Source organism: Suncus etruscus, chromosome 1 (assembly GCF_024139225.1).
Source record: "Suncus etruscus isolate mSunEtr1 chromosome 1, mSunEtr1.pri.cur, whole genome shotgun sequence".
NCBI lineage: Eukaryota > Metazoa > Chordata > Mammalia > Eulipotyphla > Soricidae > Suncus > Suncus etruscus.
Genome location: NC_064848.1, coordinates 95,258,101 through 95,275,335, shown reverse-complemented (window position 1 = coordinate 95,275,335; position 17,235 = coordinate 95,258,101). Strand labels below are relative to the sequence as shown.

At 34.3% G+C, this 17,235-nt stretch overlaps 1 protein-coding gene across 1 annotated transcript in view; it reads left to right on the top strand.

The window, feature by feature from the left end:
* Nucleotides 1-17,235, top strand: part of THSD7A (thrombospondin type 1 domain containing 7A) — a 320,868-nt gene that overhangs the window by 281,710 nt on the left and 21,923 nt on the right. The window contains exons 15-19 of the mRNA XM_049776115.1: nt 2,141-2,146; nt 3,889-4,022; nt 8,259-8,412; nt 10,261-10,405; nt 11,864-11,979. Of these exons, the coding sequence (XP_049632072.1) occupies nt 2,141-2,146; nt 3,889-4,022; nt 8,259-8,412; nt 10,261-10,405; nt 11,864-11,979 (555 nt within the window). The remainder of the gene's footprint in view (nt 1-2,140; nt 2,147-3,888; nt 4,023-8,258; nt 8,413-10,260; nt 10,406-11,863; nt 11,980-17,235) is intronic.

The window sequence follows — 17,235 nt, the reverse complement described above, 5'->3', positions numbered from 1 at the left end:
TATATTGTAAAAATGCTAACAGACAGATCTGTGACTATACAGATTATACATGAATTTAAAAAAGAATGAGTCAAGCTATCTGCATGTTGTTTCCTTAAATATGTTCAAATATTTTATACACACATGAGTAAATTAATCTTTAAACATACTTAGAGAATAGAGGTTAAGAGCTGTTTAACCAGACACATTAGAGCCATTTACCAGATGCTTTTCTTCCTATATTAAACTAAATTATTTCATACCAATGAAAGGACACCGTGGAGAAGATGAAAGAAATTTTGAGTCAAGGTATGAAGAACAAAGAAAATGTAGGACTCTATTTCAGAAAACATAGAAAGAGATAGCACAGCGGCGTTTGCCTTGCAAGCAGCCGAACCAGGACCAAAGATGGTTGGTTCAAATCCCGGTGTCCCATATGGTCCCCCGTGCCTGCCAGGAGCTATTTCTGAGCAGATAGCCAGGAGTAACCCCTGAGCACCACCGGATGTGGCCCAAAAAACCAAAAGAAAAAAAAAAGAAAGTATTATGAAAGTATAATGATTATTTTTCTCCTAGTAAAGTGGCAGTATTTGCTTAAAATGCAACTGAAGATAAATATTACATTACACTGCTGCCATCTACTGGTTATTGAGTTATCCTGTCAACAAATATTTTAAAAAAGAAAATCAGTTCGTATAAATATATTTCCTAAAAATTTTAAAAGCTGTATTTTAAAGTAAAGTATTTATCATTTTTATACAAGGCTCTAATACTTTTTGTATCTACCTGATATGTGTACAGCTAGTTAAATATTAAAACAAGTTTCATTTCGGTGTAAACCTAAGTCTAAACCTCTGAGCACCACCAGGTGGCCCAAAAATAGAAACAAAAGAGATGTGTTTGCCCCAGAATTTTCATTTACAGTGAAATGCAAAGACCTTTTACCAAATTGTCTTTGCTATGAATAAATAGCACTCTCTAATATAAAGTAGTACAAATTTTCATGGTGATATTTAGGTAATTACCTACTCACTCATATATATCTTTATATATATATATATATATATATACACATAAGTATGCATACTCAAAAATACCTGAAATTCATCTGGAAGAATAAACACCAATGAATAGCTAAAGAAAATCTTAGGAAAAGATGGGAAGCATCAATTTACCCAACTTTAAATTGTATAAAAATTATCAACTAAAAAATAAAAGCCAAAATAATAAACAACATATTCCTGAACATATTCCTGATATTAACTTTGATTACAAATGTTCTGCATTAAAAAGCACAAAGAGAGGGGCAGGAGAGATAGCATGAAGAGCCAGGAGTAACCCCTGAGTGCTGCCAGGAGTGACCCAAAAACCAAAAACCAAAAAAAAACAAAAAAAAAAAAACACAAAGAGCCAGAAAGATAGTACAGAGGGTAGGGTGCATGCTTTGTGTGTGGCTGACCCAGTTCAATTCTCAGCACTTCATGTGGTCCCCCAAACCTACCAGGAGTGAACCCTGAACATAGAACCCAGAGGAAAATCTAAGCATCAATAGGTATGATCCAAAGAGTAAAACAAAATTAAAAAGCAGAAATTACTTATGTGTCAGTAAAATATTAGGTAAGTAAAAAAAATGCAGTTTTATATTAACATTGGAAATCATAAATCCCATAGACTTTTATTATAATTAATATATCTTATAAAATAATCTGTTATCACTGGTTTGAAATTGGTCTCAGAATGTCCATTTCTTTAGAAATGAGAATTAAGGTTGCTATCTTGATTAATCAATTTATATTTAAATCACCAATGCACAATTTGGATTACAAAATATTTGTAGGCATGTCAACTTTCCATGATATATAATTTTGAAAAATGTACAATCCTCTAAGATTTATCTTATCTTTGTCTAAAATAATTTTATTACATAAAATATGCAATACTCATAGTTTAATTTCAAGTAAATCATAGTCCTAATTTGAGTCATTTAAATGTAGTTGGTATTTCTCTCAAAAGGTGCAAATATATGTTCTAATCATTTTCCAAAATAATTTAGTTCTAATATATATTATATTACTTATGAACTGAATTTGTCTAATTCAATATTCTAATTTCTTATTTATTTCTCTTTTTGTTTTTTCCATTCCTGTCAAACACTACTCAGGCACAGGTAAGAACATTTAAATGTCATAGTTCATAGCATAGTACTACTTGTTTTATTGTTGCTCTTCTTTTTACAGTATGTTTCTTTCTCTACTGTTGTATTTTATCTCTTATAGAAAGAAAATATCATATTTTTCATAAAATTTTTGTTCTGTAACCTCCAATGTCTAACATGTTATCTGTGCCTGCCTACTGTCAGGCCCTAAGGAGAGGTATGAGGAATACATACTACTCTACTATCATTGTAAAGACAATGATACCTCTTAATTTTTTTATCTTGTGCTTCCTAGAAGAAAGGAAAAGATCTTATTCACTCCTATTTAGAAGATTCGAATGAAAGTCATCAAAGTATTAGGGATTAGGATTAGGAAGAATGAAAATTATTTTTCTTTTTATTTTACCTTTCAATAAGTACTAGAGCAGTTCTTTAGCCAGTAGGTAATATCTAGTCCAATTTTTAACATAGCACCCAATGAGAAGGGAGACCACATGTGACTATAATCATAGATTCTTACCTTAAATGCATATTTTTAGAATTCTAATTTGGAAAAGATCAAATTTATTCACTTGGATTTCATCTACTTAAATTTGTGCAATATAATGATTTCAAAAATTTATTTAAGTGTAAACATTCTAAAAGGAAATAGTTATATGAAACATTAATATACTAATAGTAATATGTGTGCAAGTAGGAAATAATAGAGTTGAATTATCTTGGAGTTTAAAATTTCTTTTTAATTTTTGAGCTAAACAACTGTGTTCAGGTTTTATTCCTGACTCTTCACTTGGGAAGCACTCCTATCAGGCTTGGAGCACCATATGGAATGCTGATGATTGAACCCAGGTCTGCAACATGCAAGGCAAGCGCTCGACTTGCTATACTATTGCACTGGTCCCTGAAATTATTTCTGAAAACATTTTTTCATGGTTCAATCATCTCTGTTGCCATAGGTTATGGCTCATTTATTTATTTTATTTAGCAATTCTTTTCAATGAAAACGAGCATAATTGGTTTATTGTTCTAAAAAAAAAAAAACTCAATTCAAACCTAACCTCACACATGGAGCTAAAATCTTCAGTAGGCACCAGAGAGACAAATACTTTTGTTTCTTCAAGCTGCCGTCACTGCTTTGGGCTATAACTATGTAATATTAAGCCTAATTTCACACCTTGCTTCCAAGCCTTGATGAGTGAAGTTAGTTTTAAGATGACTTTAGTTCATACTATTGTCTTTTAGCTTTGCATAAAGGATAGACTGAAACAAATATTTTGTTATGCATATTTATTTGGACAACCAAATTGTATATTTTTTATAATAGCTACTTTTCTGTGCTGTTAAAATTTATTTTATTTATCCATTCATTAATTCACCTATTCAATAACTCTCTAATGAGAGGCTAACAAGAATACCCAGGACTAGGTATTAGAGACAAAATTGAACAAAAATGACATAGGAAATGCAATACTGTAATTTTATAGTAGGAGTTAGTACAGAACAGTAGGTAATATAGCTAATGTGACCCATTAAGTGATATTTACAGCTGTAATGTAATCAAGGAGCAAATATATATATAAAACAGCCTTGCACTTTGAGTGTCTGAAGCTAACTTGAGAATATTATGGCTTATAAAGAAGAAAATGGAAGTAAATAGTGTTTACTATGGGATGCTCTCCTGTTTGCTCAGATTGGATCTCCTAAGATGAGATCATTGAAAACTATGTGTGTGTGTGTGTGTGTGTGTGTTTCAGGTATATGAGGTTGTCCCTTGTCACAGTGACTGCAACCAGTATATATGGGTTACAGAGCCATGGAGTGTGTGCAAGGTGACTTATGTAAACATGCGGGATAACTGTGGAGAGGGTGTACAGACCCGAAAAGTGAGGTAAGTCCAAACCGAATGTCGCAAAGAACTAAAACTGCAACTATCTGGGCCGGAGAGGTGTCGCTACGCGCTAACCTAGGACAGACCGTGGTTCAATCCTCCGTCCTCTCATATGGTTCCCCAAGCCTGGAGCGATTTAAGAGCGCATAGCCAGGAGTAACCCCTGAGGAAAATTGGGTGTGGCCCCAGAACAAAACAAAACCAAACCAAAAAAAAAAAAAAAACCCTCCAACTATCTCCCACTTCAGATATGCCCTTTAGCCCCACCCCATATCTTAAGAAGACTTGTATTTGGTTCTATCTGAAAGCCATCAATTTTTATGGAAAAATCAAAGTAGGTCTGCTTTATGTAGCACTTTATCATACTGGGCTTTTAGTAAAAGAAGCTTTGCTTCAAGTATTCTTATATGCATAGAAAGGACAACATATTGAATGGAAGTTAAACTTTAGATTTTCACTCTAATATTTGAGAAAAAATATTTTAACAACAATCTTCTGTATACTTGTTCTCCTTTCTATCAGAGGAGCTAACTCTTGAACACTGTCATCTCTAAAGCCTTTCCTAAAGCCACACTTAGTACTGTTCATTTGATCAGTGTCTAATTTGGTCTGCAATGTCCAATAGCATAGCCACTAGCCATGTGAGACTGTTACACCTTAAATTTAAATTTAATAAAATTTAATAAAATTTTAAAAGCACATGTTCACTCTCTTTAGATACATTTCTGGTGGTAAGTGGCTAATCTATCAGCACAGATAGACAATAATTCTTCAATGATCACACCAAGTTCTTCTGTGAATAATGTTGCGTTAGAGTACCTAGAACAGTAGGTAATATAGCTAATGTGACCCATAAAGTGATATTTACAGTTGTAATGTAACCAAATGCAAATATATATACACATATACATATATAACATAGCCTTGCACTTTGAGTTTCTGAAGCTAAATTGAGAATATTATGTCTTATAAAGAACCCATCCTTCATTGTTTTTCAGAAAAATTTTTGGAGGACAGAATGATAATACTTTAAGTAGGATGCTTTCCTTGTACACAACTTACCAGGTTTAGTCTCTGGCATCCAGTATGGTCTTCTACATCTTATATGGTTCCCCCAAGTACCACCAGGGCTAATATCTTAAGTGAAGAGCCAAGAGTAACCCCTGAAGGGTTCCAGATGTGAAAACCCCCCCTCAAAAACTGGTTTCCATATATTACCCCTACTAAAACCTAAAATTTCTATAAATGCTGGGGTTATTTTTACACTCATCACGTTCTCAGAAATTCACTAATATTTAATACAAATTTAATTCTTAATTCTTAATTAAGAATTCTAAATACGGGCCCAGAGAGATAGCACAGCGGTGTTTGCCTTGCAAGCAGCCAATCCAGGACCAAAGGTGGTTAGTTCGAATCCTGGTGTCCCATATGGTCCCCCGTGCCTGCCAGGAGCTATTTCTGAGCAAACAGCCGGGAGTAACCCCTGAGCAACACCGGGTTTGACCCCCCCAAAAAAAACAAAAACAAAAAAAAAGAATTCTAAATCTCCCACTAAATATTTTTATTGCCTCTACTGTATACAGGAAATTTAGAAGTACTATCAGGGGTCCTGAAACTTTTTAAACAGGGGCCAGTTCACTGTCCCTCAGACCATTGGAGGGTCTGACTATAGTAAAAACAAAACTTATGAACGAATTCTTATGCACACTGCATATATCTTATTTTGCAATGAAGAAACAAAACAGATACAAATACAATATGTGGCCTGCGGGCCATAGTTTGAGGACCACTGTAAAATAATTCACCAAGATCACACATTTAGCAGATAAATACACTTGGCATTCAAACCTGTGTCACTCATTTTAACTATAATAATTTCATCTAGCACTGCTGAGTGATGTACAGTAAAAATAAATATAAAGACATCTAGAAGCTCACTATGTAAAGATCCTTCTCAATCATGACTTATTTTCATAAATTGAGTTTTCTTTATTTTATTTGTTGTCACACAGAATAAAATAATTCCATAATTTAATGGAAATGAACAACCTCATAAGTGAAGACAGTATCAAATATCTTAAGCATCCCCACACACGCGTGCCCTAAACAAATCCTAAAGAATAACTAGTTTGAAATGTTTGTGGATGCCATTGTGGTTGGTAAGTTGTGAACAAATGAGAAAACAGAACAAAATGTGGTGTGCCTTATAGATAGAATTCAGATCTTTATAGTTTTTAGACATTATTATAAGACAATATATTTGCATTGCAATTGAGAGTGCCACTTCTATGATAAAATAGGTTTAAATTGAGTTGGCACTTTTGCTGAACTATAAGCTATGTACAATATAAAAATATAAAAGCTAAAACTCTCAGAAGACTTTGTAGTACATAGAAATGCAGGCGTATTTTGGAAGGATGTCGAGACTTTAAGAAAAAAGTAGTTACAGTTGGAATTTTTTATTTAATAGTTTTTATCATGTCAGTACACATAAAACTTATAGAGTGGTTGAAACATCTGAAAACTTGATATCCTGTTATCTTTTGACTATACAGGTACTGCTTTCTTGTTAACAGGTAGATGAGGGCTGGGAGTAGACCACCAAAAGCAGTTGTTAGTTTGATAGCCTTGTGGATTTTGAATACTGTTAACTGTTAACTGTGGAGGATACTGTTAACTCAGTTCTCAACTTGGGGTGGGTGGCGTACATCTGAAGAGTATGCCCTCAGAATCTGTTACAAGTAGAGAGTTTCTATAAGAGTTGCAAAGGCTACTTTGCAAAGGCCAGGTTGTAAAGACTACTAAAATGACGTCTACTGATAACTCCTTTTCTATGGTAAATGGGATATATCATCTACTAGCAATATAGTAGAATATTCATCAAAATGGTGCCAATTTATTACTCTGACCTCTACTTATACAGTACAGTTTCTTGTATCTCTTTCCAATGTTGTAAAAATTGGGTTGTAGGATTGGGTTTCTGGGTATTTATATGTATAAAGTGGAATAATAATAATATTATTATGACAGTACGGGGGTCTGCACTGTCTGTAGGTAATTTTTATAAGAAAACTAATTTTCTTTTCTTTTTTTTTTTTTTGTTTTGTTTTTTTTGGGCCACACCCGGCATTGCTCAGGGGTTACTCCTGGCTGTCTGCTCAGAAATAACTCCTGGCAGGCATGGGGAACCATATGGGACACCGGGATTCGAACCAACTACCTTTGGTCCTGGATCGGCTGCTTGCAAGGCAAACGCTGCTGTGCTATCTCTCCGGGCCCGAAAACTAATTTTCTTTTTAAAAATATTATCATGTGTTGAATTGTAAAAGAAATCAGTAAGAATATCCTTTCCTATCTTGATAAATCACTATCTATCACTGAGTTTAGCAGGACTATCAAGTATAAAGGTGATTCAGAATGTATGTTTGTGAAGATGCAATGCCCCTGTTACTGGTAACACTCAAAAATATTTAAGATTACAGGTATAATTAGAGATGTAATTTAACTGTTAGTTTAAACCATTGCAATGGTTTTGAAAAACTTAAGAGCTCCATTATTGCTTTTCATCCCCAGCAGTATAGTTGTAGTCTCAAAACTATTAAGTTGATTGACCTTCTCTAAGCTGTAGATGAAAAAAAAAAGGCTTATTCTTCTACTAAAAAAGTTTCCATATAGATTATTAACTGTAAAAATTAGGTCTTCTCTAGCCACATTAATTAGATTCTGAACAGATGAGTAAAGAACCTTTATAATTGCTTATAGTAAAATGAAATATAATAAAATATTTGAATTAGTTCTATTAGAAAGAAAACTAACTATAAAAGGTGAAAAAAAGGAAGATTCAAACAACCAAATTTAGAGAATTATATTATTACTAATAAATTATCAAAACATTTCTGGCTTTTTTAAATAAAGTTATCAGTTGATTGGAGGCCTAGTTACTTTTTAAATGACAAAATTTAATGAATGCCATTAATTATCTCCCAAAACAATGAAACTTCTTTTTTCAGAGGTTACAAAAACACATTATTATTGTAAAAGATTATTAAGAGTTATGAAAGCTATGATTATTTAAAAAATTTTACTGAAGCAATGCATGGATTTGTGGGGACAAAGAGATCCTTAATGAATAAATTCATTCCATGTGGAATTTTTCTTCCCTACTCCTCAATACTGTGATGTCCTGAAAAATAACCTTGTCCTATTTTCTTCACATATTTGTATATTTTCTTCTAGATGCATGCAGAACACGGCAGATGGACCTTCTGATCATGTAGAGGATTATCTCTGTGACCCAGAAGAGATGCCTCTGGGTTCTAGAGAATGCAAACTCCCATGCCCGGAAGATTGTGTAATATCTGAGTGGAGCCCATGGACACAATGCACTTTGGTGAGATGATTAACCATTTATTTGTAGAGAGTTTGTTTAATTCCTTATTATCACACTTTAAAGTTATCAGCAAGACCCCAACATGTTTTAAATTAATTATAAAAGGTGTTCCCTAAACCAGGTGTGTTTTCTTGACCTCTTCCTTCATGGCTATGTAATTTAAAGTCAGCACAGTTTCAGCTTCTTCTGGACACATTAGACCTTTTGCAAACATGTTTCTCTACCATCCTCCTCACCCAGGATGTAGTGCCTTCCATTTGGCACAGTCTGTGAAAAACTAGAGTTGGTAATAATGACTTCTTCCAGGGAAAGAGAATAACAATAAAACAAATAGTAATATGCAGTTTTATGGTATTGAACTCTGGTCATACTTTACTTTTGTCAATTCCATTTTATTTAAATTGTAGGGATTTTTTTCCCCAAAGTTGGGATACAGCAGAAGGAGTATGGACACTAAAATGCAAAAGTTCTAGTAAGAGTAGCAGTTAAAAAAAGAAAGCATGTATCAATGAATCTCTTTGTACACACACGATCTCTTTTTTCTTTGGACCTGGTGATCCGGCTGAGAATTTCAAATCATGCAAAGCTTCTGAATTTCAACAGCCAGTATATGCTCTTTGACTAAACTTTGAGAAAAGAACCATTTTAAATATAACTAGATGGTTGGAAATTTGGCTCACCTCAATGTACCTTTGTAAATATTTTCTATTTTTTTCAAGATGACATCAGAAGCAAAGGGAAAACTCATGTAAGTGAATTAATCTGCTGAAATACAATATAGGATGTTTCAAAGCATTTGTTCCTTTCAAAAAGAAATTTATTTCCAATCTATCTTAAAGCACCTTATTAAAGGTACTGATTAGCAATCAGCCAATACAGCAGGAACAAAATAGGGCAGGGCAATTAGATTCAGAGATATGGGGCCGGGAAGGTGGCTAGAGGTAAGGTGTCTGCCTTGCAAGCCCTAGCTTAGGACAAACAGCGGTTCAATCCCCCGGCGTCCCATATGGTTCCCCCAAGCCAGGGGCGATTTCTGAGTGCATATTCAGGAGCAACCCCTGAGCATCAAACGGGTGTGGCCCCCCCAAAAAATTCAGAGACAGGTTAAACTGCACTAAGAAAGCCACTGTTTTATAAAATTGGAATTATTTTTTATTCTAATTCTGTGGCAAGAGATTTGAAGTTATTGCTTGTATTCTCAAAAAATATCCTTTAAAGGTGGGATTGATAGTAAAGTGTAGGAATAATGCTTTCCTTGCACTCTGCCTACCCAGGCTTGATTCATGGCATCACTGGGATCTGTGAGTTAATTTGTGAGTGCCGAGGTAGGTGTAATCTCTGGGCACTACTAGGTGTTGCCCAAAAATAAAAACAAGTTCTTTTCGGAAAAACTACAATAGTGGGAGAATCGAAAGTCCAGAATTTTAGGTTTTAGATTGTGTTTGTGTGTATTAGAAACACAAAGATCATTAACAGGTATGATACAAAGTCGCCCTTAAAGTTTCTTTTTCAAAGCCAAGAGACTACATTAGAATGATGGTCCATTGAGTAGATTCTAATTGCTTTCTTAGTGATCTATACTACTATGACCATGTGTGTGTGTGTGTGTGTGTGTGTGTGTGTGTGTGTGTGTGTGTGTAATAGAATGAATCCATTATAATTTGATACATCGTTTTTGTGTGATTTATAATTAGGTGTAGCATCAAACTTGCTCAACACTTTATTTTTATTGATATATGATGTTCAAGTTAACCAGTGACTCATATGTTCTAACTCCTGCTCCAATGCTCCCTAATAAGTCCACAAACTCAGTGAGGCTGAGTATTATTCACCTTTATTCTTTGTCAGCCTTGTAACCATAACAGCTTCAGGCAAAGGTCAGCTATTCCGGTCAGGCAACCTGCTGATGAAGGAAGACCCTGCCCAGATACTGTTGAGAAGGAACCATGCAACTTGAACAAAAACTGCTTCCACTATGATTATAACGTAACAGGTATGTAGCTTGTCATCTGATCATGAAGCATAATATTAAATAAGTCAGATCTACAGCTTTCCCGTCAATATTCACCTGTGCCATTTATCTCCCAGTAACTATTCTTTATAAAATATTTCTTTCTTTTCTTTTTTATAAGCATAATAATAGGGTAAATTTTTAAAAGGAAAGAAATAAAATCACAAAAGTATATTAGTCCTATATTAGTTTTGAATATTCTGAGTGATCATATTAAAGATTTTCTACTTTAAGTAGGTGCAAATATGATCTCTCTTCTCCAGTGATGTCAGATTTATTAAAAAGTTATTCTTATTCAGATTCAGTTTGGGATTAGAGTAATAATACAGTAGATAGGGTACCTGCTTGCATGTAGCAACCAAGACTTGATCCCCTGCACCCCATATGTTCCCTCATATGGAGTGACCCCTAAGTGCAGTCAGGAGTAAATCCTGAACACCACCAGGCATGACCCGATGATAAATAAAAAAAAGATGTTTTATCACTATATGATGCTAAGAAGACAATTATTTATGTGGTCGCACTTTGTAAGCATGATTAGTTTAATATAAAAGAATTTTAAAAATAGGTTTTACTATTGTAAACAGTACAAACAGAAAAGATTAGGTGAGTTTTATATTAGATCAAGAAGATACTTTAAAGTTCTGTTTTGTTCATAAACCTCAGCACATGTTATCAAAGTGTTTACTCAAGAAAGAAATTGTAGATTTAGCTGATAGATGACTTGGGACAATAATAAAGCTTACTTTGAGTTTTTACCCCAAGTAATTTTCACTCTGAAATAAAACTCCCGAAGTTATCAAATGGCACAAAATATTCATATTGACTTTCTGGAATTTCTCATTTTTTTACTTCAGATTCCCTTTGAGGATAAAAGGTAATCACAGTTCTCTTAGACATACTATGTTATCCTGAACCAAAAAAAGGAATTGTTTTATTCAACTTAAAGAAATAAATGCAACCATGTTATTTGGAAATTTGTGTATCATTTAAAAATATTAAAGCACAGACACTAAGTGAATAACATTTCATTTTGATATAGACAATAAAAGTAATATCCAGTAAAATTATGATTATTTAGCTAAACTAAAAATAATGTTAAATTTTTTAATTCTAACTTGTATTAGGCAAACTGTTTTAAGGTGACATTTGATCTGCAAGCCAACGCCATTTTTACAATATCTCCAAATGACTAGCTGTCAAGATTGTCAAGTAGACATCTGCCGTTAAGAATAATCCCTGTAGCTTTGTGCAACCCCAGCAATTCCATTTGACTCCTGATATGTTCAAAGCTGGGCCCCATATGCTCCACATGGGGGATGATTGATTGTGGGGCTTAGGAAGAAACAGTTGTGAATTAAATATGGGATCCAGGTCATCAGCGTTTCACTTGAAATCTGTTTCACACATAGCTTCTGTTCTGATGGGCTCTCCTTTCAGACTGGAGTACATGTCAGCTAAGTGAGAAGGCAGTTTGTGGAAATGGTATTAAAACAAGAATGCTGGATTGTGTTCGGAGTGATGGCAGATCAGTTGACCTGAAATACTGTGAAGAGGTGAGTGGATGCTATATTATATCTTTGTGAGTAAATCCGTTCTTAATAACTTCAATTCATGCTGAGCCTAGTGACCTGTGCCTCATGAGTCTGTAGCCAGCAGATGTTTTACAGCATTATTCAGAGGCTGTTAAGCACTCTCTTGGAAAAACACACTGTCCAACCCTACTGATTTCTACACATAATTTCCTGTATTTTTTGATCTGCTTGGAGACCAAAGGTATGCTAATTAGCTCATTCTAAAAGTAATGCTTAGGGAACAATAAATAATCAAGGTGAATAAAGGCAATAAATCTTAATCAGACTACTCATCATCTTTTGCAATTTTGTGTGAATTATTGTGTTGCCTGGGACACCTGCCAAGATCCATCATTTATCCTCTCTGTTGCTAAACACTGAGCACATGTGGTTCAGTAGCAAAATTTGATATTAGGATTGAATACCCAGCTGTGTGTCTCAATACTCAGGTCTAGGTAAGAGAGCTCTTTAACTTCAACTAAAAGAATAGGGTCTGCCATTAGTAGCTTTTCAATTCAGGTACTGTTAATCCTCCAATTTCCAAAATTGAGACTATTTCTAGATATTATCATTTGAAATGAAGAAAGTATGTTTTGTGCCCTTCTTAATTTTTATGAGCTATAGGCCATGTAGTTATTATTGTTGCCCCATTTTTGGGGTCCCGTTTACTCCTTTGTTGATTGTTTGAGTATCCGCAAAAAGCTCCCAGAATGAGAAATTGATTCCCATCCTCTTGTCCCCTTTTGGGGGGAGGTCTTGGTAATATTTATCGGCAGCAAATAATCCATACAGACAAGAGGGTTAAAGGGTAAAAGGTTGGGCGAAGAGAGTCCTTTGTCAGCTTGCTGCAAGCTCCAAAACACAGAGCCAGCCAGCAAACTCTGGCAAAAGACCCCGAAAAACCTCGCTCCCAAACTATTTATTCGGCTCTCAACAGCGCCCCCACCTGGAAGATCAAGGTGGGACAACAGGCAAAGAATAATCTTAAGAAAATATTTTCATATACAACAATTATTATCTCTGATTTCTATATGAAAATGTATGCATTTACCTAACAGTTTTGATTTTGTATATATCTGAGGCCAACTAGGTTAAATACAAACCAAGAGAAAAAAGCAGTCTCAACTAGATGTGAGACAAAGAAGGCACTTGCAATTTCATCAATTATAGCAGCACATACTCTCTGACCACTATTAATGCTTACATATCCTGGGGGTTGTTATAATCCCTGGTAACTCATAAATTATAACTCCTATGGGAAAACTGGAAATGAAAATACTTTAATCCATTTGATATCTTTATCATTTAGACATAACTTCTTTACATCTCTCTCTGTGGAAAAAGAGCTCCCAGGTGTGCTGAAAATGGCAAGTTGCTTAGTAATAAAATACCACTTTTATCATTTTAATACTTAGCAAGTCTATATTTTGTATCTTACTAGAAATTTTAAATTTTAATACAGTTTTTTTAAAAACTAATATATGTTACCATTAAAAATACATTAATTATTTTAGTCATATTAGTTAAATATCTGAGAATCTCATGGTCCACTTTTAGTTGATTAAATATATCCTTTTTGGGAATCAAATAAACATTTACATAACTACCTGTGTCAAAATGAAATATACAATGAACAGACCTGAAAGCATATGAAAGCTTAACCCAAATTATCCAAGATCAGTGTTAAAATGCTTCATGTGACTAAAGGACAAAGGTGTATTTCTTAAAATGTGAGTAAAATCCTCAGACATAACTAATTTTAATTGTCAAGTAATCTAGATAAATTCATTCTTGTGTACAAATACAGTGTTTGAATGATGCAAGGACAATTAGGGATTCAAATCGTCACATCATAGAAAAAATATTGTCTTCAGGGAGGGCAGAGTAACTCTGCAGGAACTGGATTACACAACTGATATCTCATTTTATCCATCCCTATGTATGCAGTAGGATTAAATAATAGCCCTGAGAAAAACTTGCTATGTATTTTAAACAATGGATTGATTTCTTACCTACATGTGCAAACACTGCTTTCACTGTATCAACAGTAGCTAAATCTTATTCCTTCTCTAACAGCTACAAAAGAAAAATGACATTGGAATTAAACCATTTAGTATTAATATGATATTTTGTCTTTGGTATTTCTAATAATACATAGTAGCTGATACCTAATAATAGATTTATCTTTTTATATTCTTTGAACTCTGAACAAATTTTTTAAATTTATATAGACACATATATTTAGTGAGATGACTAAGCGATGTATACAGACAAGAAAATGAAGGAGATCCAATAAATATTAGAGAAAAGTAACATGGAGTTCAAAATTTTTGTGGGTATTCAATACTAAGAATATATTTAGTAAAATATATCCTTTTTAATCTTAGTAAAATAACTGAGTAGTAGCTGAATTTTTCAAATAAACCTCTATAAAATTATTCTTTACCTTAAACATAATAATATTTTATCACTTTGACTCCAATCTGTGTATGTATGAAACTTATTAAATGATAGGGTTTAAGTTTTTAATCAGATACTTTTGTCAAGAATACTGATAAAAACACATTTCAGATGTGCCAATAGAGAGATAAAAAAATAAAAAGGTGATCTGAGCATCTAACAGTGGATAAATCAAAGCCAAAAAATTTTATTTAAAGTGCAACATAACACATCAGAAAATTTTCCTTTTGCTATTTTCTACAATTTAAATTAGACATCATAAAATTTTCTTTTTTCTTTTTTTAAAGCAGGTTTTCTAATATTTATTTCACAGTGATTTTTTTAAAATATATTTTTTATTTTAATCATAGTGGCTTACATATCGTTGACAATAATACTTTAGGTACATATTAACATAAAATCAGGGGAATTCCCATCACCGAATTGTCCGCCCTCCACCTTCGTTCCTGTCCTACTTCCCATATCCTTTTCCCTCACCCCTGGGGCTGCTAGAGTAAGTGGTCCCCTCTGTGACTAGCTTACTACTTAGTGGTCTTAGACCTGTTTGGTCTTGGTACCTCCCTTATTCCCCCCCCCCAATTGGGAGGCGGGACTAGATAGTTCAAGTTATGTGGTTTTGTTTGAAGAAGAGAAAAGTAATAACCTGAAAAAAAAAAAGGATCAAATACTCCGGAAATGGGCGGAGTCTTTCTAGAGGCTTTCATCCTTGGTTTGAGAGACGAAGGGGAAAAGAAGGTGAAACACCACAACAGTACATAAAGAACTGTCAAATAAAATAACCAGTGAGCATTCCAGAGAGAGAGAGAGAGAGAGAGAGAGAGAGAGAGAGAGAGAGAGAGAGAGAGAGAGAGAGAGAAAGCACCGTATAAAAGCCATGTTATTGAGATAAAAATGTGGCAGAGCACATAAGAAAAGAAAAAAAAATATATATATATAAATGGAGACATCCACTTCAATAGCCAAACCACAACAATGAAATCAACCAAAAAATAGGTAAGTAAATAATAATAATAAAATTGTTTTTTGCTTTTTTTCCCCGTCTGCAGATGCACAGTAAATATTGGGTCATTCGAAAAGGAATTTCCTTTGCCTAAGAGATACAGGGTTTCTCCACCCTTAAAGTATTTTGTCATGGGATTAACTATAGACTCCTTTCAGGTTCATTTACTCTCCCCTTGGTGCTTTTGTCTGCTCTGTCCTGGGTGATAAAATCAGACCTCTGTATCTAGAGGTCTCAGTATCTGCACGAGTCAAGGAGTTGAACTTATGATTATGTCTTTCTTTGTTGTTCTAGAAGTTCTGTTCCCTCAGTGTCGTTTTAATCCATCTTCTGTGGTTGGCAGTCCTGGTCTTTGCGCTGATCCTAGGAAGGGGCCTGGGATAGCCTCTTTCGTTATGTTTCCAGACTAAAAAGAGTTTTAAACATGCCAAAATTACCAATAAAGAAAGATTGTATTTTCCTAACAAACTCTGGTTCAACACTACTTTTTACCATAAGATATTTAAAATTTTAGCTATTAAAATTTCTGGCATATAAAAAAGGGAGGAGCAGTGTGATAGCACATAGATTAAGGTGCTTGCCTTGCAGGTGACTGACCCAGGTGGTCCTCAAATCCTCAGGAATAAGTCCTGAGCACAACTGGGTGTGACCCCAAACAAAAACAAACAAACAAAACAAAATTTCTGGCTATGGTACACTATTTTGTACCATAAACTATTTAAAGTTTAAATATACAAAGAATTTGAAAACTCATTATTTATTTCATTTATTTTTCTGTGGTTTAGGATCCACAACTACCTGTGCTCAGAGCTTACTGACTGCTCAGGGGTCACACTTGGCAGGGTTTGAGATTTAGATGGGATACCAGATATTGAACCTTGGCAAGTACCTTGACCATTGTAGTATTGCCCTGGCTCCCTAAAAACTAATAGTTTAAGAAATACCTAAGTTCTAACCAAAATACTATATTATTACTTGAGCAGATAGTTCCAAAATAGCTAAATTATACCACATCTCATTACTAAAATCAGTTTTAGAAAAGAAAAAAATCTTTATGAAATCTTTAAGTGAGACTGAAGATATAATATAGTAGGTAGGGCTTGCACACAAGTCAACATGATATCTAGCTCTGGCTCTCCAATGGTCCCAAAAGTTCCACAAGGAATTATCATTGAGCACAGAACTATGAGTAAATCCTGAGCACAGCTCATTTTGTCTTGAAACGAAAAAAAAAGGTTAGTAGTTGAACATTCTTGCATTTATTCTCTCCTTCTATTTTTTGTTTTGTTTTGTTGTGTTTTTGTTTGTTGCATAGCTTACCCCTGGCTCATCATTCAAGGCAGGACTCACTCCTGGCAGGCTCTAAGGAGTAAATAGGGTGTCAGGGATCAAATCAGGGCCAAATGCATGCAAGGCAAAGGCCCTACCTGCTATACTATTTTTCCATCCTTTGATATTCTTGGATTTTAATGAATAGTAGTCATGTTCATACTTATTTCTCATTCTTTTGGGGAACACAAATCTAACTGGAGATTAAAAAAAAACCCTAAATTTTAATTACTTATAAAAATATTGAAGTGTTTACTTAAATGGTGCTCCCATGTATGTTATTCCCCCTCCTTTTCTTTGTTAAACCACTCTATTTCACCAGTCTCTGTGTCCTCTGGACAGTTTTCTATGCAGCATATTGCACCCTCTTCTCTCATCCCACTCTTCCTTTCCTCCTCCATCCTCCATCAACAATGCATCATGTAAAAGCGTCTGCCTTGTGCACCAGC